The 27,829-nt window shown below is 44.1% G+C and overlaps 1 protein-coding gene across 2 annotated transcripts in view; it reads left to right on the forward strand.

Moving 5' to 3' along the window:
* Positions 1-27,829, forward strand: part of KAT6A (lysine acetyltransferase 6A) — a 112,017-nt gene that overhangs the window by 42,092 nt on the left and 42,096 nt on the right. For both annotated transcript variants that reach the window (XM_038746237.1, XM_038746236.1), the window contains exons 3-8: positions 16,606-16,714; positions 19,672-19,787; positions 20,048-20,129; positions 20,729-20,864; positions 22,031-22,347; positions 26,592-26,710. In XM_038746237.1, the coding sequence (XP_038602165.1) occupies positions 16,606-16,714; positions 19,672-19,787; positions 20,048-20,129; positions 20,729-20,864; positions 22,031-22,347; positions 26,592-26,710 (879 nt within the window). The remainder of the gene's footprint in view (positions 1-16,605; positions 16,715-19,671; positions 19,788-20,047; positions 20,130-20,728; positions 20,865-22,030; positions 22,348-26,591; positions 26,711-27,829) is intronic.

The following is a 27,829-nucleotide window of genomic DNA, read 5'->3' on the forward strand; positions in this document are numbered from 1 at the left end:
AAGGAAGCTTGATAGAATTAATTCTACTATATTCCGCAGTTGGTTTGTTACGGCCACCAATTTTGAGGAGTCGTGCTTATCGGAGTTCTAGCGTGAAAGCTCCTCTATAGACCATAAGCTTCTCTTGGTCAGGGAACATGTCTTCCAAATCTATTATAGTGTTCTCTCCTGAGAGCTTAGTATAATGTTCTGCACTCAGTAAGTACGGTTGATTGATAGATTGAGGCTGGGGGGACCCTGCCTCTCTTTGCATGAACCACTTGGCTGTTGAGAACCCCTAAGCCAGTATCTCAGGGGCTTAGTTCGGAACAGGGGAAGCAATTATTCAGAGAGTAACTGCCTTTTTTTGCTGTAAGTCATTTTGCCCCCTGGCTCCAGGACTGAGCCCAGAAATGATGGTCCTGTGCTAGCCAGTTTGTCGCTACATGTTGCTCAGCAGAGGAAGCTACTCCTCTAAAACTGGCTCTGCTGGCTGTTCATCTCCTTCTTGGGTAGAAGGCAAGCTGGTTAAAAAAAAAAAGTGATAGGTTGTAAAGTTTTCGTCTTCTGCCTGGTTGGTTTTAAAGGTATAATTCTTCAGGCCACAGGGTGATCATGGGGTTTAGGAAGGTCCCTATGGATAGTGTTGACATTATCTGATGTATTTGGGATTTGCAGTCACCAGTGTGAGGTTGCCTTAGGGCCCCAAAGAGAAAGTCAGATAATTTTCCAGTGACGATGGGGAGACTAAGTCCCACTTTTCCTCAGCTCCCACTCCCTTCCATGTCACCGTGACTCACTCCCTTTCCTCTTCCCCACTCTCCCCGCCCCACAGCACTTATGTATATATGTATAATTCTATTTATGTTGATGCCTGCTGTACTTGTTTTGATGTCTTCTCTCCTCCCTTCTAGACTGTGAGCCTATTGTGGGCCGGAATTGCCCCTCTTTATTGCTGTATTATACTTTCCAGGCGCTTAGTACAGTGCCTTGCCCACAGTAAGTGCTCAGTAAATACGACTGAATGAAGGAATAAATGAAAGGGGCCACACCAGATGCCTGCTGTTGTGTTATCTGCAGGATTCATCCCTGTAAGGGCCTCCTAAGGACAGCCCTGCTCAAGGACTATGGGACAAGGGAGTAATTGGAAGTCCTCTAACATTCAAAAATGAAATAAGTGATAGTCCTAAAACACCTTCATTGGGAACCTGTCCTTTTAACTAATTTGCCTTATTCTACTGAAATACAATTGAATGAATGAAATATATCTATAAAAAAGCACTGTAGAATTTTGAACAGATATGTCAGGAAAACCTCCAGTGGCTTTCCATTTCCACTTTCGCCTGCAAAAATCCCTCATACTTGGCTTCAAGGCTATCCACAAATTCTTCCCATCCTACAGATCAGCCCCTTTGACCTGCTACTTTGCAGCTCATCTAACTCTACCTTTCTCTTGACTCTCATGCCTCAGTCCCTTAGCTCATGCTGTTCTCCCGACCTGGATCTCCCCAATCCCTTCCTCTGCACAGAATCCACCTGAACACATTTCTTCCCACCTTTGAAAAGCCCTCCTTATAGTCTCACCTCCTTCAGGAAGCCTTCCCAAATAATTCATAATGTCTGAGTCATGTTAACTCAATAACCACTCTTAACCCTCGTGCATTTGATTTCCTTTCCTCAGAACTTATTTATATAAGCATATTTGGTTTGTATTTTTGCTTGTGAATTCAATTGCTGTGTTTCTTCATCCTGCTATGTTTGTACCACTTCCTGTTGCATCATCCTACACTCCCACTTTGACTGCCTCCCCCTTAGCTTGTAAGCTTCCTGTGGGCAGGAAATATATGGTTTTCTTCTGTCATATTCTCCCATGTGCTTAGTACAGTCATATAGCCACTCAATAATTACCCACCAATTGAGGAAATTAGTAAACTTAGAAACGATTACATTGTAAATTCCTGGAAGTCGGAAATTGTGTGTCGCATCTGTTGTACTCTCCCAAGCACTTAGTACAGTGTCTAGCACTCAGAAAGAAACCATAGATATCATGGTTTATGATGTCCCAGGTTTCAGTTTGTCATGACTTCAGTACTAAGTTAGGCAAGTTCCTAGAATCAAGGAAAACATTGAGATTGCTCTGTTTGCAACTGTCTAGGCTTTCTGGCATGAAGTATTGGCATATTGTCCAAAGGTGGATAACATGCCAGATCAGAAAGTGCTTTCTGATTTAAAATTCTTCCTCCCCCAGAGAACTGGCATTGTAGTTGAGTAGCCAGTATTTCATTTCTAAAGTTTAATGGTAATAGGGGTATGTATTGAATGCTTACAATGTGCTGAGCACTGGGTTGATCCGATTGGTCCCAGTCCCTGTCCCACACAGTGCTTTTAGTCTAAGAGGGAGGGAGAATGGATATTTTATCCTTATTTAACAGGTGAGGACACCCAGGCATGGAGAGATTGTAACTTGCCCAAGGTCCCTCGGTAGTCAACTTGCAAAGCTAGGACTAGAGCCCAGGCCTTCTGACTCTCAGGCCGGTGCTCTTTCCACTAGGACAGGCTGCCTCTCATCCAGCAAGCAAGGAAACCTCCGTAACTAACAAAAAAACTTGAGTTGAAAAAATTTAGCAGTGTAATGGCAAGTTTCCGCATGAACAAAAATAATTGATCATTTTAATAAATTATTTTGGCCTTCCATTTCCTCCACCGGTTTGTCCCAGGATGGACGCGGGTGGCTTCTGGGAAAGCGTGTCCTCTGCCTTGTGCTGCTTTCCTAACTTCGAATAGAAGCCAGATATCGTCAATTCTTTTTTTAAATTATTTTCTCACTCTTCTCTGTTTGCCACATATTGTCAGTTCTTTTTTTTATTATTTTCTCACTCTTCTCTGTTTGCCATATATTGTCAATTCTTTTTTTTTATTATTTTCTCACTCTTCTCTGTTTGCCACATATTGTCAATTCTTTTTTTTATTATTTTCTCACTCTTCTCTGTTTGCCGCCAGTTACCTCCATTACCAAACCCCTTTTGATTGCCACTATTTTGTAGGTGGGAAGTTCGTCTTACTCAACCACAGATGTACAAACTGGTTCCAGGCAACGGAGGGCCGAAAAGCAAGGAAAACCATTCCTCTTATGTCTGTGTCCTTCCTCTGGTGTGATGCAGAAAAAAAGTCAGTTTCTGGGGACTCGTGGGTAGCTCCCCTTACTCTTGGCTCCGTAGCCAATGAGGTGCAGATTGTAGGATTTTTTTTTTTAACTTTTTCCACTTTACTCCTTCACTGTCTACAAGTTTCACTTCCATGGAACTGGAGTAGTGTGGGATGATGAGGATTCATTGCTCGGAATGTATGGTGTCACTTGATCCTCGTTGAAGTGGCCGCGTGGGAAGTCAGAATCACCGTGCTGTGGGAGATTGAGTAGCCTGATGAAGGCTGGCTCGTGGATATGGATTCTGAGTGCACCATGTTTTGGAGAGGCTTTCCTCATCATCATCATCAATCCTCATGTGAAGGGGAATGGGAAGTTTAACAGTTACCCAGTTGCTGGAATCAGGGCCTTCCATAGCTGCATAGAAGTCTGGGATGCTCACACTGCCCCCGAAACGTCCCCACTTGCCTGCACATGCCCTGCTTTGTTGCTCCTGCTCTCTTCTGACTTCAGTTCATCCTCCAGATCATCTGTTTTGTGGAGGTCACTTGTGTATTTTGTGTCAATGGTATTTATTGATGTACGTACTTCGTGCAGAATAGTGTACTAAGTGCTTGGGAGAGTACAATCCAACGGAGTTGGTAGACACGTTCACTGCTCACAGCGAGCTTGTGCTTTGTCTTGTTATCGTTGTCCTTTGTTTCACTTTTTGTTTTGTTTTTTGCAAGAAAGTGGAAGACTCCCCTATCTCCCAGCCCTTATTAAGTCACTCTGAGTATCACGCTCAGTGATATGGGCAGATCTGTGACAGGGGGACTGAATGAGAGCATAGCATGTTCTTAGACTCTCTTAGACTGTGAGCCCACTGTTGGGTAGGGACTGTCTCTATATGTTGCCAATTTGTACTTCCCAAGCGCTTAGTACAGTGCTCTGCACATAGTAAGCGCTCAATAAATACGATTGATGATGATGATGTGGATGGCTCAGCACAGATCACCAAGTGCTTAGTACAGTGCTTTGCACACAGTGTGTTCAATAAATATGATTAATAATAATCTTCCTTAAGCCAAACAGTATAATCAGTCATGTTTACTGAGTGCTTATTGTGTGCAGAGCACTGTACTAAGTCTTGGGAGCATGCATTATAACAGAGTTGCTAGATACATATACCCTACCCACAGTGCGCTTACAGTCTAGAAAGTGAAAAAGTTGGCATTAGAGGAACGACGTGAACGTATTGCGTTGTAGCAGAAAATCAGGTTAGATAGGAGGAAGCAAGGTGATTGAGTTATTTAAAGCCGCCGGTAAGGAGTTTGATGCGGAGGTGGATGGGCAACCATTGGAGGTTCTTGAGGAGTGGGAAGACATGGACTGAACAGTTCTGGAGAAAAATGATCCGAGCAGCAGAGTGAAGTATGAACTGGAGTTGGGAGAGAGGCAGGGAGGCCAGTGAGGAGGCTGATGCAGTATTCAAGGCAAGCATGTGCCCTGATGGTGGTAGGACGTATCTTTTGGGGGTCTAAACAGTACTTGCACAAATGGCAAGGGGCCAGAAAATGTGCCCTATTATATTTCCTTGGGCAAATTATGCCTAGTGTTAAAGAGATTCTTTTTTAGACACACATTCACAGATGCAGTCGCACTGTTGGGAGTGTTATCTTCAAATTGAAGGATAACTCTCATTTCCACATCTCTTATTTCCAAAGCTCTTTCTCTTTTAGGGTGGGTGTTACCGTTCATTAGGAATATTATGCATGGTAAGTAAGGACATACCAATTGCTTCATTATCTTTAAGGGAACCCTGCAAATAAGAGCAAAATAATAATAATAATAATGGTGATATTTAAGTGATCACTATATCCTGAGCACTGTCCCTGTTCCTCCTTCCATAGTCCCTATCCCGTATGGGGCACCCAATCTAATAGGGATACTTAACCCTCATTTTAGAGATGAGGAAACTGAGGCACAGAGGAGTTAAGTGACTTGCCCAAAGTCACACCACAGGCAAGTGGCAGAGCCAGGATTAATTTCTCTAATTTCCAGGCACGTGCTCTTTCCACTAGGCCGCCCTGCTTCTCAAAAGATTTTTCAGCCCCCAAAGAATGTAAACCCATTCACCCTCCCCTTACTAGTTATTCTGATGGTAAAATAAGCGAGATGAGTAATTTTATCTACGTGATATAAAAAATATTTGCTTTATTGTTAGTGGGCATGTAGCTGTCTTAAGGAATTTTCAGTAGGGTGTTGTTTTAAAAGGGAAAATTCAGTCAATATTTTCATAGCATTTCTGATGGACATAGTATTTGTCTTTTACAAAAACATAACTTGGTTTTCATTCCAAGTTTTGACACGCTCTCTTCTGGGAGTAGGCGAGTCCTCCAATAAACAGATACACTGTTTCTTCTTCAATTGTTAAGAATGACAGTAGTCTGCAGGACCTAGTAAGAGATGACAAACTGTAGTTGATCATTACTGTTCTAATCATTTCATGAATTTGTTTTCTTTCACCAATAATCTCATTATTGTGTCTAATTGTGGGAGCCATTAAGTGAGCCAAACACAATAAAAGTGTATTCAATTTAGCACCTCTATTAAAGCCTCATAATGACTAATGGGTAATGGTAGAGCTGATTACAATTATACAGGGAAATCTTCTTGTTGTTAGTCTCGGTATCTAATTGATGATATAAGATCTTATAACTCCCAGGCTATTTTATGATTGTATTTTGTTATTAGTTTTTTTTGGGGAGGGGGGTGGGATATCCTTATTCTGAGAAGTTTAGAACAGTGCTTTGCACATAGAAAGCGCTTAATAAATGCCATTATTATTATTATTGTTATTGGGGTGGGATATCTTTATTCTGAGAAGTTTAGAACAGTGCTTTGCACATAGTAAGCGCTTAATAAATGCCATTATTATTATTATTATTGGGGTGGGATATCTTTATTCTGAGAAGTTTAGAACAGTGCTTTGCACATAGCGCTTAATAAATGCCATTATTATTATTAGAAGTACATTTTTCATCATCACTATTATTATTGTAATTTAACATCTCATGAATATGCCTTTATTAACTATAAGGGGGGGGTGCATAGTATAAGGTTTAGGGGGTTGTCAATCAATCAGTGATAATAAACACATGGGTAGAGCACTTTACCAACTGCCTGGGATAGTACGTTACAACAGAGTTGGTAGACATAGTCTCTGCCGTCAAGAAACTTATAATCTAGTGGGGGAGGCGGATGTTAAAATAAATGAACAGATGGGGAAACAGCATAGGGTAAGGGATATGTAATTAAGTGAGGAGCAGCATGGCTTAGAGGGTAACGCATAGGCTTAGGAGTCAGAAGGTCCTGGATTCAAATGCTGCCTCTGCTACTTGTCTGCTGTGTGAACCTGGGGAAGTCCCTTCACTTCCCTGCCTCAGCTTCCTCATCTATAAAATGGGGATTGCTACTGTGAGCCCCATGTGGGAAATGGACTGTGTCCAACCCGATTAGCTTGAGTCTACCCCGGCCTTTAGTCCAGCGCTGGGGTAGACACTGGGCTAACCGGGTGCCAAGAGGGTACTAAGCAGTGGGGTAAATTTACGATAATCAAGTCTGAGAGAGTCCCTGTCCCAAAGGGGGATCACAGGTTTTGAATCCCCCTTCAAAGTAGGAGGGACAACAGGTATTGACTTTCCATTCCACAGTGAGGAAACAGAGGCATAGAGAAGTCAAATGACTTGCCCAAGATCCCGCAGCAGGCATGGGCAGAGCCACAGTTAGAACCCAGGTCCTCTGGTCCGCAGGTCCATGCTGTTTCCTGAGGAGTTGATATTAATAACAATAATTATGGTATTTAAGTGCTTACTGTGTGCAAGGCACTGCACTAAGTGCTGGGGTGGATACAAGCAAATCGGGTTGGACATCGTCCCTGTCCCAAATGAGGCCCGCAGTCTCCACCCCCATTTTACAGATGAGGGAACTGAGGCCCAGTGAAGTGACTTGCCCAAGGTCCCACAGCAGACAAGCGGCAGACCCAGGATTAGAACCCAGGGCCCTCTGACGCCCAGGCCTGTGCTCTGTCCACTACACTGTGCTGCTTCAGATCAAGTGGGAAGACATATTAGGCAAACAAATGTGAAATTAATGTAGCAGAAAACTGATTATCCACTTTGAACTGGAATGAAGCTATGCAGGGTCATTGCACAAACTTGAACTTGGGTATTTTGGAGAGGGAATATACCCATTTTTGTTTAGTTTGAACACCAGGACTAATTTGGGTGTGAGAAACAGTCAGCCTGGATAATGTTGTTGTTAATAATATTCGTTAAGGGCTTACTTTGTTCCAGGTGCTGTACTGAGTGCTAGGGTAAATACAGGTTAATCTGGTTGGACACAGTCCATGTCCCACATGGGGCTCACCATTTTACAGATGAGGCACCCGAGGCACAGAGAAGCAGCGTGGCTCAGTGGGAAGAGCACGGGCTTTGGAGTCAGAGGTCGTGGGTTCGAATCCCGGCTCCGCCACAAGTCTGTTGGGCAAGTCACTTAACTTCTCTGAGCCTCAGTTGCCTCATCTGTAAAAATGGGGAGTAAGACTGTGAGCCCTACGTGGGACAACTTGATCACATTGTATCCCCCCAGCGCTTAGAACAGTGCTTTGCACATAGTAAGCGCTTAACAAATGCCATCATTATTATTATTATTATTATTAAGTGCCTTGCTCAGGGTCACCTAGCCGACAAGCGATGGAGTCGGCATTGGAACCCAGGTCCTTCTGGCTTCTTGGACCGTGCTCTATCCAAGAGGCCATGCTGCTGCTCTGATATTCAGGTAATCAGCTTTCTGCCGTAATATAAAGGACATATATAATACATAAAGAACACACACACGATCGTTGATATGACGCATCGGAACAGTGGATCTTTATTTTAGGGAAGATGTCCTTAAGGAGGTACTGAGATGTAGTCTTAATGGAATGGAGTAGGAATATCCATTTTGGTGGAGGGGAAGGGTCCAGTTGTGTGGGGGAGTTGAGCTCAGAGGCAGGACGGGGAGGGTGGCAAATGCCTGCCGGTTCTCAGGAAAGAGGGTAGGGAACTGTACCCACCTCTGTGCTACATTAAAGACAGATTTTTTCACTGTAATGGGGCTGACTAATCTTTAAATGGTTAAATATATTTGTGGGTAGAATGGTATGTTGAGCAATCAACCAGTGATACTTAGTGAGCACTACTGTGTGCAGAGAAATCAGTCATGTTTATTGAGCACTTTTTATGTTGAGGGCACTGTACTAAGCACTTAGGAGAGTACAGTAATCAATCAGTCAGTCATATTTATTGAGCGCTTACTGTGTGCAGAGCACTGTACTAGGCGCTTGGGAAGTACAAGATGGCAACATATAGAGACAGTCCCTACCCAACAGTGAGCTCGCAGTCTAAAAGGGGGAGACAGAGTACACTAGTAATAGTAATGGTGGTGTTTGTTAAGTGCTTACTATGTGCCAGGCACTGTACTAAGCGCTGGGGTCGATCCAGGCCAATCGGGTTGGACACCGTCCCCGTTCCACGTGGGGCTCTCAGTCTCAATGCCCATTTTACAGATGAAGTAACGGAGGCCCAGAGAAGTGAAGTGACTTGCCCAAGATCACACATGGCAGACAAGTGGTGGAGCAGGATTAGAACCCGTGACCTTCTGATACCCAGGCCCGTGCTCTGTCCACTACACCATGCTGCTTCACTTCCACTAGACCACACACAGTGAGCCCACTGTGGGGTAGGGACCGTCTCTATATGTCGCCAACTTGCACTTCCCAAGTGCTTAGTACAGTGTTGTGCACACAGTAAGCGCTCAATAAATACGATTGATTGATTGATTGAAGCAGAGAAGAAAACTGAGCAGTAAATGAGTCTTTTTGAAAATTCCACATAAAAAAACGGGTGGCACAACAATGTAACAGACACATTCCCTTCCAGACAACAAGTTTACAGTGTAGGGAACTGTACTAAGCAGTTGGGAGAGTACAGCAGAGTTGGTGGACATGTTCCCTGCCCACAATGAGCTTACAGTCTAGGGGGATATAATCAGTCCCTCTTTATATTCATTCATTCAGTCGTATTTATTGAGCGCTTACTGTGTGCAGAGCACTGTACTAATCAATCAATCGTATTTATTGAGCGCTTACTGTGTGCAGAGCACTGTACTAAGCGCTTGGGAAGTACAAGTTGGCAACATATAGAGGCGGTCCCTACCCAACAACGGGCTCATATTTGCACCAGTTTGGGGGTAATGCTTAAAAACCAACTGGTTGTGAGTGGGCCAAGTTCTTTTTGACAGGTGTAGAAAATAAGAGAACTTAGTATAACTGACAGAGGTCTAAAAATTGAGAATGGAATCGCCGTGTCCGATCACCGTTAGGAAATGCAACCATAAATCATTTAAAGTGTGTGTTATAGTTAGCCTTAACAGGGACGTGTTTATGGACGTAGTGGTGCTTTCTAAAATTATGTAAAATCGTGCCTTCTCCAAAAAAATAAACATTAGAAAGGTCTTCTTATCATTTTCTGCTTTAGTTTCAAGCCAAAATGCAGGTTACTACTGCCTTGGGAGTCCAGAATAGAAGGTTTTGCAGCCGGAGCTGCCATCTGGTGGGTATCACGGCCTCTGCTCTTTGGTATTCCAGAGTAACAGATGAGAGAAAACGGGATTACTCCATTTTCTGGAATTTGAGGCAGATCACCTTGCATCCGCAAGCCACCGTGTGGCACGGAGTCTCATGGGATTCTGTTGTCCCGCTTTTGTCCAATCCATAGTGTCACAGTAAGGTGGTATTTTAGTTTGCATTCCCCCCCCCCCCATTATACTTCCAGGCATTCTGATTTTGCATATGTTCCACTGCCCCTTCAACTTCCCTTCCCCACAGCACCTGTATATATGTTTGTACATATTTATTACTCTATTTTGCTTGTACATATCTATTCTATTTCTTTTATTTTGTCAGTATGTTTGGTTTTGTTCTCCGTCTCCCCCTTTTAGACTGTGAGCCCACTGTTGGGTAGGGACCGTCTCTATATGTTGCCAATTTGTACTTCCCAAGCGCTTGGTACAGTGCTCTGCACATAGTAAGCGCTCAATAAATACGATTGATGATGTTGCCAATTTGTACTTCCCAAGCGCTTGGTACAGTGCTCTGCACATAGTAAGTGCCCAGTAAATACGATTGATGATGATGATGATGCCCCCAATTTCCTCAACTCTTGAGTTTTAGCAGCAGGAATTTTACTTGACCCTGCGTCGGGACTGAACTTGAAATGTTTGGGAGAATGGAGCTTCATGAGTACTTTAATTGTTTCCTCAAGAATATATATTTTGCACTATAGCTTCAGTTTGTGTGCCAGAAAGTTGTCTGTGTGAGTCCTTATACTACCGCAAAACAGAAATCTGGCTTTTGAAAAGGGTTGATTGCGAATACTCTTTTTCCCTGTCTCCTTTACTTTTCCTTCTCCCTCTTTTCTGTGTGCGCCTGTCCTTTTCAGGTTGAGAACTACGATGAAATGAATATATCTCATTGTTCTTTTTCCCTATCACTTTCCATTGTCTTTAAATTAGAGGTGAAATTTGCACATTGAAACTTGTATGTGGAACTCACAGTGTGACTTTTCCTTCTCCCTCTTTTCTGTGTGCGCCTGTCCTTTTCAGGTTGAGAACTAGGATGAAATGAAGATATCTCATTGTTCTTTTTCCCTATCACTTTCCATTGTCTTTAAATCAGAAGTGAAATCTGCACATTGAAACTTGTATGTGGAACTCACAGTGTGACTTTTCCTTCTCCCTCTTTTCTGTGTGCTCCTGTCCTTTTCAGGTTGAGAACTACCCCCAGCACCTGTATATATGTATATTTTTGTACATATTTATTACTCTATTTAGTTAGTTATTTTACTTGTACATATCTATTCTGTTTATTTTATTTTGTTGGTATGTTTTGTTTTGTTCTCTGTCTCCCCCTTTTAGACTGTGAGCCCACTGTTGGGTAGGGACTGTCTCTATATGTTGCCAATTTGTACTTCCCAAGCGCTTAGTACAGTGCTCTGCACATAGTAAGCGCTCAATAAGTACGATTGATGATGATGATATCTCGTTGTTCTTTTTCCCTATCACTTTCCATTGTCTTTAAGTTAGAAGTGAAATTTGCACATTGAAACTTGTATGTGGAACTCACAGTGTGACTGGTATTACCTAATAATAATAATAATAATAATAATAATAATGACATTTTTAATTAAGCGCTTACTGTGTGCAAAGCACTGTTCTAGGCGCTGGGGAGGTTACAAGGTGATCAGGTTGTCCCACGGGGGGGCTCACAGTCTTAATCCTCATTTTCCAGATGAGGTAACCGAGGCCCAGAGAAGTTAAGTGACTTGCCCAAAGTCACACAGCTGACAATTGGCGGAGCCAGGATTTGAACCCATGAACTCTGACTCCAAAGCCCATGTTCTTTCCACTGAGCCACGCTGGTAATAGCCACAGTAGATTCGGATTTCAAATAGGTAGTGGTACAAGTGGAAGTTTTTTTTAGCTATTTCCTAACAATGCAGATGTACCAGGGAGTTAGAGAGACTTACCGACCCAGAAAATCGAGTAATCAAGCTGATTTATTGAAACCCATTTAACTTGTTTAGACAGCCTCTCGAGAGCCAACTGGCAAAGGATAAATTATTGATACTTCTTCCTAAAGTAAACTAAAAAAACAATTCCAAGTAATTTAAAGGTGACATATTCATCACTTGCAACTCGGATTAGCGTGTCTTGCAATAGACTGTACTGGGGCAACTGCAAACTGTATCAAAGTGATTTATGCCAAATTTAAATTGGCTCATAGTGTCATTTGACAGTAGTGGCACGGTGGATTCTGAAAACTATAAATCCAGTGCCACGCAGTATTTGAAAAGTAGTGAATTTGTCACTCCTTTTCAAGAAAATTTCTCTTCCTCTGAGATATGATATTTGATCTTTAAAGACTTTCAGATAGACGCCTATTGGCTTTTTGTAAACAAGTCACAAGTTTCATGCTGTTTCAGGGGTGTATAGGTTTGTAGATGAGTTTTTCACCTGAACAGGAATCACAGCCATGAGAGTTTAAGGTGGGGCAAAAGGAATACCACCGTCATCTTCAAAACCACCTATTAGGCACCTAATTTGTATAATGTAGAATGAATATAAAGCACAGTACAACATTTCATTAAAGTGACAGTTGCTACTCACTGGGAGCTTATTGCCTAATTGGAAAGGGCCAATACGAGGCCTGTCTAGGCTAAAAGCAGCAAAAAGGACTACAGTCCATGCTTTTTCATTTAACTTCCTCCTTTTAAATTCTGCCTTCCTGGAGCTTTGTAGATTAATGCACCGAAAAGGGGGTTAGAGCTGCTTTTGCGGCGTTCATTCTTTGGCATTAATTGGGAGAGGCAGTGTTGCGTAGTTTAAAGAGTACAGGACTGTGGGGTGGTCAGAAGACCTGGGTTCTAATTCTGCCATGGCTACTTGCCTGCTTGTGACGTTGGGAGAGTCATTTGACTTCTTCAAGCCCTGTGGCTTTTCCCTGGAAATGGGGATAAGATCCCTGTTCTTCCTGACATTTTTTAGACTGTGAACCCCATGTAGTGTCCCCTCTGTTCTGTATCTTCTCCAGCACTTCTCCTGGCTCCGCTGCTTGTCTGCTGTGTGACCTTGGCCGGGTCACTTCTGTGTGCCTCAGTTTCCTCATCTGTGGGATGGGGACTGAGACTGTGAGCCCCACATGGGACAGAGACTGTGTCCAACCCGATTTGCTTGTATCCACCCCAGCACGTAGTACGGTTTCTGGCACACAATAAGCGCTTAACCCATAGCGGAATTATTACTATAGTAGTAGTAAGTGCTTTGTAGAAACCATCATTATCATTTGGTGATGAATTCTGAACTCAGGGCTTGGTCATTTCTCATCTTGTCTCAGGACCACTCATTAGCCTATTTTGTTCCGATTTTGGTTTGTCTGACTTAAGTAGCCAAGGTTTTGGGTCTGCAACTGTGTTAACACTGGATTTCTTCTTTGTTGTCTGGGGGTGGTCTCAAACATTATTATAAAGGGCAGGAAACGGATCTGCCAATTCTGTTGTACTCTCCTGAGCACTTAGCACAGTGCTCTGAACATAGTAAGTACCGTTGATTTATTGATTAATAAGTGGTTACTCTGTAGAAGGCATTGTACTAAGCACTGGAGTAAATACAGCCATCAATCAGGGGTAATTATTGAGTGTTTACTGTGTGTAGAGCACTGCACTAAGCACTTGGGAGACTACATTGCCACAGAGCTGGTAGACATTATACCCATCCTCCAGGATTTTCCAATCTATAACGAGACCAAATAAAGCTAGGCAGGGAATCTACCATCTAAGTGGGGCGAGAATGTCACGGGCAGACAATGAAAAATCAAACAATAAATAATAAAAACGTGAGCAGTAATCAGCCCATCAGCAAAACAGTATTTGGAGGACACAGAGCATGCACGTAAACACACGTACTCATGCAGAAACTGAGACGGGCAGTGAGTCGGCCTCCATCGTGGATCAGTGCAGATGACATCAGCACAGTATGTGGTTTGGGCCGTGTTTAGCGGACGTCATATCGGGCCTGCAGGTTGAGCCCCTCTCTCAGCCCCCGCTTGTAAGTAGTATTTTGGGCTGGGGTTCGGGAAGGTAAAACAGAGCACAACCCCGTACATTCGGCCACCAGGCATTTGTAGTTTTTCTGGTATATCCAATATTAAACCAGGGGCTTGCTGGAACTGGCAGCGTTCAACCAGACTGAGCCCCCCTTTTCCTCTCCTCCTCCCCATCCCCCCCTCCCTACCTCCTTCCCCTCCCCACAGCACCTGTATATATGTTTGTACAGATTTATTACTCTATTTATTTTACCTGCACATATTTACTATTCTGTTTATTTTGTTAATGATGTGCATCTAGCTTTATTTCTGTTTATTCTGATGACTTGACACCTGTCCACATGTTTTGTTGTCTGTCTCCCCCTTCTAGACAGTGAGCCATCTCTATATGTCTCTATATGTTGCCAACTTGTACTTCCCAAGCGCTTAGTACAGTGCTCCGCACACAGTAAGGGCTCAGTAAGTACGATTGAGTGAATGAATGAATGAACCAGCCACCTAAACCCTGTCCTCTCCCTGACTTTCCCATCACTGTAGAAGGCATCACCATCCTCCTTGCCCTGCAAGCCCCTAACCTTGGTGTTACCCTTGACTCGGCTCTCCGTCAACCCACATATTCAGTCTGTCACCAAATCTTGTCGGTTAACCTTCACGTCATTGCTAAATCCACCCTTTCCTCTTCATCCAAACTGCTGCCACGTTATTCATTCATTCAGTCATATTTATTGAGCGCTTACTATGTGCAGAGCACTGTACGAAGCGCTTGGGAAGTACAAGTTGGCGACATATAGAGGCAGTCCCTACCCAACAACGGGCTCACAGTCTAGAAGGGGGAGACAGACAGCAGAACAAAACATATGGACAGGTGTCGAGTCGTCACAATAAATGGAATTAAAGTTAAATGCACATCATTAACAAAATAAACAGTAAATATGTACAAGTAAAATAGAGTACTAAATCTGTACAAACATATATACAGGTGCTGTGGGGAGGGGTACTTATCCTATCCCACCATGATTTACTGCATCATTCATTCATTGTCGTATTTATTGAGCGCTTACTGTGTGCAGAGCACTGTACTAAGCGCTTGGAAAGTACAATTTGGCAACAGATAGAGACAACCCCTAAAACAACGGGCTCGCAGGAGACAGACAACAAAACAAAAGAAGTAGACAGGCATCCCTAGCATCAAAACATGAGAGCAGATGACACACTGGGGCTCGTGAGGGACAAATAAGGAAAAAAGAATATCAAGGCTTACACATCACTCAGTTCGGCCACTCTCCCCAGATGTGTATGTAAGTGCTACAGAGCAGAGGGTGGGGCGAATAAAGGGTACAAATCCCTGTCCCAAATGGGCTCACAGTCTAAGTAGGAGGGCAAACAGTTTTACAAATTTTCAAATTTTACCAATAAAGAATCTGAGTCAAAGGAGTTAAGTGATTGGCCCAAAGTCACACCGCAGGCAGCCTCCTCCCTGACTTTCCTGCCTCCTGTCTCTCCCCACTCCAGTCCACACGTGACTCTCCAGATGATTTTTCTAGAGAACCATTCAGTCCACTCCTCAAGAACATCCCGTGGCCGCCCATCCACCTCCACATCAAACAGAAACTCCTTACCATCAGCTTTAAAACACTGTCACCTTGCCCCCTCATGCCTTACCTTCCTGATTTTCTGCTACAACTCAGCCCACAGACTTCACTTCTCTAATTCCAACCTACTCAATGCACCTCAGGCTCATCTATCTAGCCGTTGACCCCTCGCCCACATCCTACCTCTGGCTTGGAACATCCTCCCACTTCCTATTCTAAAGATGGTCACTCTCCCCCACCTTCAAAGCCATATTAAAAGCACATCTCCTCCAAGAGGCCTTCCCTGACTAAGCCCACATTTCCTCTTCTCCAACTCCCTTTCGTGTCACCCTGACACTTGGATATTGATGCCTATTTATCTGTTTTGATGTCTGTCTCCCCCTCCTCTAGACCGCAAACCCAGTGTGGGCAGGAATTATCTCTCTTTATTGCTGAATGGTACTTTCCATGTGCTCTGCACACAGTAAGCACTCAATATATATGATTGAATGAATGAATTTGTACCCTTTATTCAACCCTCCCTCCACCCTGCAGCACTTATGTTCATAGTCATTCATTCAATCAATCATTTATTGAGCGCTTACTGTGTGCAGAGCACTGTACTAAACGCTTGGGAAGTACAAGTTGGCAAAATGGAGAGACGGTCCCTACCCAACAACAGGCTCAGATCCTTAATTTATGTATTTGTATTAATGTCTCTATTTCCTTCTAGGCTGTAAACTTATTGTGGCAGGGAACTTGTCTACCAACTGCAGTATTGGACTCTCCTTAGTTTAGTATGGTCTTCTGCACACAGTAAGCTCTCAATAAATATGATTGACTGGTATGCAGAAACTCTTCCCATGTATAACAGTTTTACTTGGAAAGGAAATCCAAACTTCTAGTTCCTGTTGGTGCACACTTCTTAGTCCTTATGAACCTGGGCCAAACAGTGTCGTGGAAGTCCTGGGGATCTGCTTAAGGAGGAACTAGAACTGGGCTCGCTGGTCTACTAAGTTTGGAAATGTTCAGGGTTTCATTGCAGCGGGGTAGCCTCTTGGGCTGGAAATGTGGGAGTGACAAAGGTGGTCCAAACCACTCATGGGCCGTGCATTGACCTCCTGAGATCTGTGATTCGGCCATTATCAGAAGATTATACGTTCACTGATCAAGCCACCCGCAAATGTATTAGAACACGAGTGACCTTTGTGCTTCCTTCTTTGCAGCCGGTTGCTGAACCCATCCCAATCTGTAGTTTCTGCCTTGGTACAAAGGAACAAAACCGAGAGAAGAAACCTGAGGAGCTCATCTCTTGCGCTGACTGTGGCAACAGTGGTAGGTGCTTCTTCACACTCCTTCTAAATAGAACTTGCATATGCAAGGTAGCAAATTCACTTAGCTTTCCTGTTTGGGCATCAGTGATACTGAGCTAGATGACTCCCTGGGCTAATCTGCTTTGAGGGACTCGGGGCGGGGCTCCAGCTAAGCAGACCAGTGCAGACAGTGAAGAATAGTAGAGACGTTCAAGCAGCGTGTCTCAGTGGAAAGAGCAGAGGCTTTGGAGTCAGTGGTCATGGGTTCAAATCCTGGCTCCGCCAATTGTCAGCTGTGTGGCTTTGGGCAAGTCACTTAACTTCTATGCGCCTGTTACCTCATCTGTAAAATGGGGATTGACTGTGAACCCCCTGTGGGACAATCTGATCCCCTTGTAACCTCCCCAGTGCTTAGAACAGTGCTTTGCACATAGTGCTTAATAAATGCCATTATTATTATTCAAACGCTGGTTAAGCTCTGGAAAATGTTATTGCTTACACTTGGGCCTTGATCCTCAGATTTCCCCCCCTTTATCACATTTTAGAACATTTGCTGGAAGCAATTTTGACCTGCATTTGGAACTATTACAAGTTTCTCTTTAATAATTACTGAAGAAGAACCCCAATTTAGGAAATGCTTCATTTCCAAGAGTCATTTTCAAAGTCCCCCAGAAATCTTACCTACACAAGGTTATTTTTACTTATGACAGTGAATTTCCAGGTAACAAAACACCCTGAATTTATGAATCAGCTGTCTCTTCTCCCTCCCTAAGCTTCCCTCCTCCTCAGCCCCCGGCACCCACCACCCCATAGTGGAATTTTCTTTAAATGAATCTCTGATCACTTATTTGTCCCTGCTTTTACCACATTGAAACTGCTGGGGACTCATTTCTCTTCTGTTCGCTAGGAAGCCAAAAAGCCAAAGCCCATTGTCCTATAGATGTGGGCAATGGACAGAAACAGAGCCCAGGAGCTTCCCTTCCATGGCTACTCCTGGCTACTCCCCGCCACCTCTCCCAGGTGGAACAGAGCAGAAGGGCCAACCTTTTATTTTGAGGATGGGGTCAAAAAGCAGGCTGGGGTTTCAGAAGGAATGGGAGACTGCCAGAAGATAGGCTACCATCTTCTCAGGGACCTGGGATAAGCACATCTGCGAGTCAAACTCAGAAAATTATGGGAACAGTTGCCCTCACTGCCGCCAAGGGAAAGAGTATATATGGAACAGAACCCAAGCTATGGATGGCAGAAAGAAAAATAATCCAGGGCTCTTCTAGCAGGGAGCCGGGAGAGTTTTAAAAATTCGGTTCTGAAACCAGATCGTTCAAAAGTTCTCTTTTCCCCGGGGATTGGAAGGGTCTGTCTGGTTTACCTTTTGCTTAGGACTTCTAAGGCAAATCTTATCACTAAAAGGCTAAAGCGAGCATTACATATCTTCAATTCATTCAGGACTCTTTCCCCACCACCTCCATTTTCTTTGCAGGGGAAAACTGAATTTAGCCCGCGTTTAGTTCATTCTGTAGTTCATCCCTGATATCCAGCATAATTCCAAATGAATTTGGACGCATTGAAAATAGAGGGTGGAAACAACAACTTAATGAGTTGTTGTTGCATGTTCCTTTGAACTGCTTTCATTATATGTCTTTACCCTATGAAAAGAGATGTGAGTTAGAGTCAGATGTATCACTGAGAAAGGAAAGGAAAGGAGTCATTAAAGCTAATATTTAGGTTTTGACTATAAATAAACAATTCCTTCATTCCATGTTTGTTGTAAGACAGAGGCTCATTTGTTGTTTTTGATGGGAGACACCATCACAAGTACCAACGCTTGTTTTCGGGGCCACCCCTGGGAAGAATCGGGGTAACTTCTTCATGCCCTGTGCTTGCTCCCCTAATGAGTGGCAGAACCACTCTATCTAGAACAGATTGACTGGTATGGTATCACCGGGGCTTTGGGAAGCATTTAAAGGTGTGGAACTACTGCACCATTTACTGGTAATTAGCTCTGCCCCTGAAAGCATTACTCTTCTCCTGATCCTAGGCCAGAAGTTGTGATCCCACACTGGCTGATTTAAAGGGGCATCCCCCCCGCCCCCCCCCCCCCGTCACACACACACACGAAAAGAAAACCCCCAAACATCAAAAAACAAATAACCCCCGCCCCCCCAAAAAATACACTACCCTGTTTTAAGGGAGAGGAGCGTACCGTTATCTGAGATCAAGTGAACAGTGGCCCTTGGTTCATTTTCTCTCCTCTCAGTTGCTGAGTATTGAGTGGGGATCAAATCTTGGCAAAGAGGGGATTTCTTTTGCTGCTGTTGGTTTTGGATGTGACAGAAGATGTAAACCAGTGAAAGAGGGAAATAGTTTAGCCGTGGTGGGGTTTTTGAGTTTGAGCTCTCTTAATCATGAAAATTTGCATAGGTAATCAGAATCCTGATATGAGGTTATAAAACATCGGCATGGGGTTCAGGCCCTGTTTTGGAAAGTTAAATTTGTCAAATTCAATCCGTATGAACACCAAATTCCTAATTTTGGTTTAGAAGTGAAATGAGTGAAGTGTGTATAAGTCCAAGTGAAATGTATGCTTCATGTACGTTTTCCTTTCAGTCAATCAGTGGTATTGATTGAGTGTTTACTGGGTGCAGAGCATTGTACTAGGCCCTTGGGAAGGTATCAAACAATAGGTCAGAAGTGGTGGTTCTACACTGGCTGCTTAAAAGGGGCATTTGAGTGACCCAAACCACAGAGTTTGTAGTCACGATCCTTGTCCTCAAGGGACTAATAGTCTAGTGGGATTCATAATCAAAACTGTGATATTAGTTAAGCACTTTGGTGAGCACTGTACAGAGCACTGAAGTAGATTCAGGATGATCAGGGACCTTTTCCGAGTTACTCTTTTCACCCTATTACCCTTAAACAAGATGATAAAGTTCATGGTGATTATTCCATGTAAATCATTGTGCTCTACTGTCTTCGTAGGTCATCCGTCCTGTTTGAAATTCTCTCCAGAACTCACGGTTCGAGTGAAGGCACTACGGTGGCAATGCATTGAGTGCAAAACGTGCAGCTCCTGTCGAGATCAGGGCAAAAATGCAGTAAGTCCTTCCGATTTCCCTCGTGGACATTTTGCTTTCGGTGGAAGGTCCGTGCCGGTTGCTCGGCCTATAACTAGGTCTTATTACTTCTCAAACAATTAGTCTGGCAGACTTTAGCGATACCTGCTTCCATGGGATAATCGAACAGAGCTCAGTGGGCTCTTTTGACTGATCAGCCTTGCTTAAACCACATAAGGGTTCGATCTTGATGGGTTTCCATTTCATTGCATTGAACAGCTGCCTGTCTTTTTTCCCCAAAGGATAATATGCTTTTCTGTGATTCATGCGACCGAGGTTTTCACATGGAGTGCTGTGATCCACCACTCACCAGGATGCCGAAAGGTGAGAGCTGTCCCCACTTTGGGAATCGAAAATTCAAGTCCCGGTGGAATTGACTTATAGACTTAGAGGCTTCTAGGCCATGAGAGGATTCCCCCAAACCTTTATATTTTGAGCTGCTAACAGTTTGGTAATCAGTAAGAGACCCAGGTTTGAAAAACCAGGAAGCGCTCCTTTCCTTTTAAGGGTGGAGGAAGTGTTTCTGGGGGTGTAATTGAGAGCAGAGCACCGCATGGGCCAAGGTCCAGAAGAAAGATGCAGAACCCCCATCATAGACTCATCGGGGCCCAGCCTTACCTCTGGTTGGAAGCAGGGCCGTGTTTAGACAAGGCGGCAGGATTTGTAGTCCCAACAGGCACACGGGGACTTGTGCACACTTCTGCTTGTGTTGGCCTGGCAATGCCACGGCCATTCCGCGTGCCAGGAGCCGTTTTGTGAGTTGGGCCTGGGCAGTGAAGTATCCCGGGCAAAGGATGGATCTTCCCAGAAAGGGAATCCCTTTTCAGGCTCTTCTCGTGTTGGAGTTTATCAGCTGGGAGTATCGAAAATCTGTGGTAGATTTAGTCCTGGGATGCCATCTGATGGAATTTTTCTTTAAATAGGCATGTGGATATGTCAGATCTGTCGACCTCGGAAGAAAGGAAGAAAACTTCTACACAAGAAGGCTGCACAGATAAAGCGGCGATATGCCAATCCAATAGGACGCCCCAAAAACAGGTTAAAGCAACAAAATGCAGTGTAAGTAGTACCGGTGAAAGGAGAGGAGGAAGGAAGAGGCCACTAGGCAAACAAAACCATTGTTCATCATAGAAAGAAACCATTTTTTATTACTGTAACTTGTCCTCGTGTTTGAGCAGTTGAAATGGAAATTTTCATCTGTGGCTCATCACCGGCCCTTTTGCCACTTTCCAGTGTCCTCTCTCCCACCACCACCTCCCTGTGCTACCCCCCACACCACTGCTTTTGTCCTCCTTTGTTCTCCCACTCCCACCTTCTGTCTGGTAGTGAGTTGTCCATAAGGCTTTTCTCCCAATCTCCTTTCTCCCAGTAGTAATAGTGATAGAAATTAGTATTTATTAAGTGCTGACTGTGTGCGGAGCCCTGAACTAAGCACTGAGAGGTGTTTCCCGGGTGAGAATTCCCTTGTATCTCAGGTGGCGGAGGCGGGGCTCCCAATCTTGGAGTGATTCCCAAGTTTCATTTTCACTCCACTGCTAAAGGGTTGCTTGTGTACCCCTTCTTGACTTTCCTGAGGTAGAAGTAGCCCAGCTCTGCTTCCCTAGCTGGTTGTCAGCTGGAATATTTTTCAGCTGTAAGAGTTTTAGGAGTGGGAGTGAGATTTGACCCAGATAGGTGGTGTTGATCAGTGCTTCCCTTTGGCTTTTGGTTTCTGGGCTCTTGCTTTTGTAGTGGAATTAGATCTTGGAAACAGGATTACGATCCTTTAAGGCGAGCAAGCGGATTATTTGTTTGCCAGCTCTCCCAAGCCTTCACACTGGCCGGGGGTTGTTGGTAGATGATGCAGCTGAGCTAAGGGAGTGATAGTAGGCTGGAGATGGCCCACAGTTGTCTTGTCGATTTCAGTGTCAGTTTTTCTCATATTAATCTCTTTGAGGCTATCGGGCTGTGAGTGAGTTCTAATTTGTATGGTTCTTTTAACTGGGGGAGGCGGTTCAAAGCTGGGATGGTGCTTGTGGAGCGGCAACCCTCCAGGGGGGAATACAGAGCTAGAGTTCTTAACATGCTTGCTGTGGCTTTCTGCTTCCCCACAATGGTAAATTTGACCCCCGTCAGAAGAGTTTTCGCCGTGGTTTTTACAGAGTGCCCGGCAGGATCAACTACATTGCAGTCTTCAGAGGAGAATGTATCTTGCTATTCACCCTCTGTCCTGATTTGTCCTTTAGATCAAAAGGTCCTTTCAGCAAGGTGCGCGCCGGCCCCGGTCGGGGTCGGAAACGTAAAATCACCCTCTCCAGCCAGTCAGCGTCTTCGTCGGAAGAAGGGTATTTGGAGCGAATGGACGGCCTGGACTTCTGCCGAGATGGCAGTACCCCCCTGAAATTCAACAAGAAAACCAAAGGGCTCATTGATGGCCTTACCAAATTCTTCACCCCCTCCCCTGATGGGCGGAAAGCTCGAGGAGAAGTGGTGGACTACTCTGAGCAATATAGGATCAGGAAAAAGGGCATCAGGAAATCAAGCACTTCAGATTGGCCCGCAGGTAACGATCCCTTTGACCGTTTAAAGAAGTGAATAGTTTGGGTTGATGTTAGAGATTCAGACTTGACCTTCCTTTCCTTCCAGGAGGAGAGAGATCCCAGAACGAAAAAGGAAAGCTATTTAGAATACACGTTTTGATATCTTTAAAGAAGATAGCCGAACTTGTCCAACTCATGAGCTAGAGCATTTCCAGAATGATTGGCTAGAAGCATTAAATGAGAAGAATATCTATCTATATATATAGATATAGATATGTTTGTGTGTGAGTTTATTATGTAAGGGGGTGTTAGGTTTCCTGAAGGGCACTGAGTGACAGCTGGCAAATGAGCACAAACAAAAGAGATTAGGATCTATCCCCTTTATTAGAACCTTTTGAGTCTTCTTTGTTTTTAAGCACATTTGAATGATTTGTCAGGTGTCAACAGTCACAACCATCCTCTTTATCTAAAATTCCAGGAAGGTCTGAAGTAGTGGAATTGCTTTGGCTTTTGGTTATTTTCAAACCAAGTAGAAACTAGTAATAGAAATGTCAGTTTTTTGTAACATACTCCTCTATTTTTGAATATGGCAAAAATTGAAAAAACTGACTGAACTGACTTTGTTTCCATATTTAATGGAAATAAATTTGAATCTATTAGAGTAATGCTTATTCAGAATCTGTCTCGCTGAAGAGAAAATTTGTATGCTAGATCTGTCCAATTATACTGCACGAGAAGGGCTGCCATAAAAATATAAAAAATGAATTCAGGGATGCCTCTAGTCAAAACAGTTTAGTGGATGTTTTCTGCTTACCAACAGCACTTTTTATATCATCCTTGAGTGAGGGTGGTCCTTTTGGATTTGTTTGCCTTCTTTAAAAACCAATAGCAACTAAAACCCCCACATTATTCTGGTGGTAAGGATTAAGAGAGTAGGATGGTTGGTGATGAGTGGGTTTCTGGTTTTACATTTTTCCACTCCAAACTGTACTAAATCTCACTTGGAGTTTTTATGAATTCCACTTCATTTCCATTTCAGTAGGTTTTACGCCAAAATAAAACTGCACAATTTACTTTAATTCAAAGAAGAACATACCAGTGTTCTGATATGTGCCTGATACCTATTTTCTGTCTCAATTCTGTATCTCTGTGTGGCGTAGACACAGAAGATCATTTAGGCCAAGGCCTATACGAAGGGGGCAGAAATGGGAGAAGTCTATTCAGAGACAACAGAAATAGGTATCATCTCAGGATGGGAGAGAGAGGGAGCACTTCAGCTTTGCTTTCCCTTCGTTAAGTATGCAATTAGTAAGTGTAACTGCTCTCCTCCAAAGAGTCTCTTCAGGAGGGAGACTCCCCCTTGTGTAACTTATCTGTTTGAATGGCCAAGCAAGTGCCACATGCTCTCTGAGAGTAAAAGTAGTTTCATGTTTTTCCCTACAGTTTGCTGGATGGGTGGGCAACCCTATATTGCAGAAGAGCCAGACGGAATGAAACCTTTATGCAATTAGTGCTCACGGCTCCTCCCTCCCTGTGCATGTGACATCAGTCAGTCAATCAACTAATGGCATTTTTGAGCGCTTACTATGTGCAGAGCACTGTATTAAGCACTTGGAAGAGTACACTCTGCACGGTGAACCTGACGATGTGTCTGGGCATCACAGCCATTAGAAGGAAGGGGAAGGGATGGGTAAAGGGAAGAGATGAGGAGAATGGGGGAGGACAAGACAGGGTGAGGGGAAGGGAGTCAGGAACAAGTAACTCCCTGCGGCATCTATCAGCAACGGATGACCTGCTGGGGACATGTACCAGGTGGAGTGGGTGGACACCAACTCCCAAAGGGCCACAGACACGTTCCCTGCTTCAGGGAGCGACAGGGGGGCCTTGGGATACCCTGGAGCTTGGGCTCACCCTGCTCTAAGCAGGAAATCCTTGCCCCGATCCTCCAAGGGACGGAGTCTTTGCCCCTCACGTCAGTCAGAGAGAGAGGAATCCCCACCTACCCTGGATGCTCCTACTCACTCAACAGCTCTTCACTCAGCCTGTGCACCCCCATCCTGCCATAAAGCCCCCCAGCTCCTCCTCCCACTCACAGCTCTGAAAAGCTGCTAAGCCTGGAGGGAAGGAGGTAGGTTCCTCCTAAACACCCCACTCCCACCCAACCCACAGAATTGGGGGAACTGCAGCGGAAACCCTCCGCCTGCATCAGCGCCAACAGGAGAGGCTGAGCGGTTGTGGGGTGGATTTGGTAAGATGGGTGTCCTCCCCTGTTAACAAGGGGGAAGAGATGGAAGAGAAAGAGGAAAAGAGTAGAGGGGAAAAAAAGGAAAGAAAAGAGAGAGGGAGGTGAAGAATTGAACTTACTCCTAGTTCAGCCACTGTTGTCACTAAACTTGGCTGTTTTAGGTTTTGGTGTGCATTAGGCCTGGGATAAGTGTTTGCAATATCTAGCACAGTGGCCTTTGGCACTTTCCTGCCCAAAGCCTCACCCACCTGCTACTGTTATCCTTGCATGTGGGGAATGAGCAGTCGCCTTCCCTGCCCGACTTGGCTGGCCCACTGCTGTTGCTCACTGAGGGTGGGAGGCTTGTGGGGCAGGTGTGTGAAACCAGAGCAGCTCCAGCTCATTTTGCCACCATTGTTAGTTCCCTCTCATCTTCTTTCCAGACAGAGTGGCCTGATTATTTCTAACGTGGCCATCCTCGAAGTGCTGAGTCCACAGATGAGCATCCCTGCTCAAGTGCCACATTTGAGTCCAAGAAAAGCCACATGTGGCTTGCAAGCCATGGGTTCCTCACACAGTCATAATATAAAGATTTTGGGGAAAGTTGGAGAAATATACATCAATTAGAGAAACTCTAAGTGAATTTGGTCTCAAAAAATACTTAAATGAGAACACTGTAGTGTTCTTTCTGGGTTGTAGAGGATGAGGATTAACCTAAACCAGGCAGTGGGAACCCTCTGAGCTGGCCTGACATTTTGGTCTACCAGAGGGACTTCTTGTTCATAGGCGCCATGGCTACAGCTCTGAAGACCCATCCTAACAACCCGAGATTCCCTGGTGCCCATAGTATCACTGCAATCCAACTATAGTCATAGGAGGAGAGGGAAAATGAAAGTTGGAACCTAAGCTGCAGCCAGAATGGAGAGTGCCAGCTTAGCTGAGCCACCTTTTGGTGTGTTTACCGGAGATTGCAAATTCCCGATCAGTCCAGCTCTACTGAGGAGTGCTGGATAGGGCACATTCCTGTGCCCGGTGGATCATTCTCAAGGGAATATTAATCTCATCTGGACTCTTCAGATTTTCATCATTTCTTTTAGCTAGGGAATATTGGCACCAGTGAGTCTTTTATCTCTGCACCTACAGGAAGTTGTTCATTTAAAATTCAGTGTAAGGAGGAAAAAAAAAGATTTTCACAGACTGGTCATTTTAGCCACACATATAGCCAGAGGAAACAGTGCCATCATCAAATATGAAGGGCTGCGATCTACATAGTCCCCCTGTTGTTCTTGTCATAAGTTTTTTTGTTCTGTTTAGTACCATAATTTACCATATGCAGTAAGTGGATAACAAAGGAGCATCCATCATCCTTAGTTCTGAAAATGTTTTAAAAGGATCCCCAATATTTGCAGGGGAGGCTACAGCCTTCAGCTGAATCAAATATTAACAATTGGGTGTGAAACTATTGATGTTATTTCTGAGAAGATTTCCTGTCTGCTGTGGGGAAAATACAGGGCCCTTGTAATGAGATATTGAGTTATTTCTGGAAGAGCCAAGCTTCCTGGTTTTCACTCATGGCCCAGGTAATAGAAGCAATACCACGTTGTTCCTTTTCCATACTTGTTAGGATTTGGAGAAACATAATTTTAAGTTTACTTTAGTATCTATTTTTCACCAAGAGGGAAAAAGCAATTCTGTATAATTTTCCTGCTGCTTCAGAATTAATTTCAGGCTCTGTAGATTTCTCTTTCAGTCACTTTTTTCCAAAGTTTTTAAAACATTAATCAACAAACAGTAACATCCAGATAGTCGCATTATTAATTGTAGAGCAAATGCCACATAACTCTCTTTATAAATACCATCGATTGATTGATTTAGCGTTAACTAGCGCTTTTTCAAGTGTAGAAATATCCTGTTACTGATATTATAAATGAGGTTTCAGTTTTCGGTTTCAGTCCAAAATAGCTAAGGACATCTGAATTTGTTGTGACTTTGTTTAATATGTCAGGCTGTAGTAATGATCTTTGAGAACTCTTTAATTCACAGACAATCAGGATGGCTGGGATGGAAAACAGGAAGCTGACGAGCGGCTTTTTGGAAGCCAGGAAGTCATGACCGAAAAAGATATGGAATTATTTCGAGATATACAGGAACAAGCACTGCAGGTAAAATTCAGTTCACCATCTAGGGAAATAGTGACTGCCCTGTAATTATGTATATGTAATAAATAGCCTAGTAGACTTCTCCTCGTCATCGTCTTTATTACTATCACTTTCACCATCCTTCCAGTGTACTTTGTGCAGTATGCTGTACTAAGCCCTTGGGGACATACAGAAGATGATTAAAATGGGGTCCTTGCTCTTAAAAGAAAAGTCGTCGATATAGTGATAATGAGTGAAAACCAAAGTGCACAAGAGTGGCTGACGGGGCAGAAGTGGGGGGATTAGTCAGGGATTGCCTCCTGGGGAAGGTAGTGCGATAAGAACAAGACTCTGAAGAAGAGAAGGGACATGGTACATGGTTTGGTGAGATAGCGGTAGTAGATATTTCAGGTGAGGGGCAGGGCACTTGAACAGTAGGTTGGAGGTGAGAGAGATGATTAGATTTCTTTGAGGAGAGCAAAGAGAATAAACTGGGTAAGAGCCAGGCAGATTGAGATGCTTGAAGCCAGTGGTGAAGAATTTCCATCTTATGGGTAAAACAGTGGAGAGCCATTGGAAGTTTTGAGAAGTGGATATGCTCCAGTTGGCTTTTTAGGAAAAATGGTATGGGCAGTTGTATGTAAAATTGGCTGAGGGGCTAGTAAGGGTGGGTGTTAGTCTAGCAGAGAGGTGATAAAGAATTGAAGAGTGGAGAAGAACGGGTTAATGAGTGAAAATGCTATGAACCTGTAGGATTTAGAGGTAAAAAAAAGTCCAAATGCCCCTGCAGACTCGTCAAGTAATGTCAACAGTCATTCCCTCTTCCCCTCTGCCTCCCTGCCTAGTTTGCCAGAGATTCCCCATCTGCCCTCCTGCATATATATTCATAAGTGCTGTGAGGCTGGGAGGGGGAAAGAACAAAGGAGCAAGTCAAGAACGGTGAAGAGCAGAAGGGAGTGGGAGAAGAGGAAATGGGGGCTTCGGGAAGGCCTCCTGGAGGAGATGTGCCTTCAGTGAGGCTTTGAAGGAGGGGGGAGTAATTGTCTGTCGGATCTCAGGAGGGAGGGCGTTCCGGGCCAGAAGCAGGACGTGGGCTAGGGGTCGGCGGCGAGATAGATGAGATTGAGGCCCAGTGAGAAGTTC

The sequence above is a fragment of the Tachyglossus aculeatus genome, chromosome 5 (genome assembly GCF_015852505.1).
Source record: "Tachyglossus aculeatus isolate mTacAcu1 chromosome 5, mTacAcu1.pri, whole genome shotgun sequence".
NCBI lineage: Eukaryota > Metazoa > Chordata > Mammalia > Monotremata > Tachyglossidae > Tachyglossus > Tachyglossus aculeatus.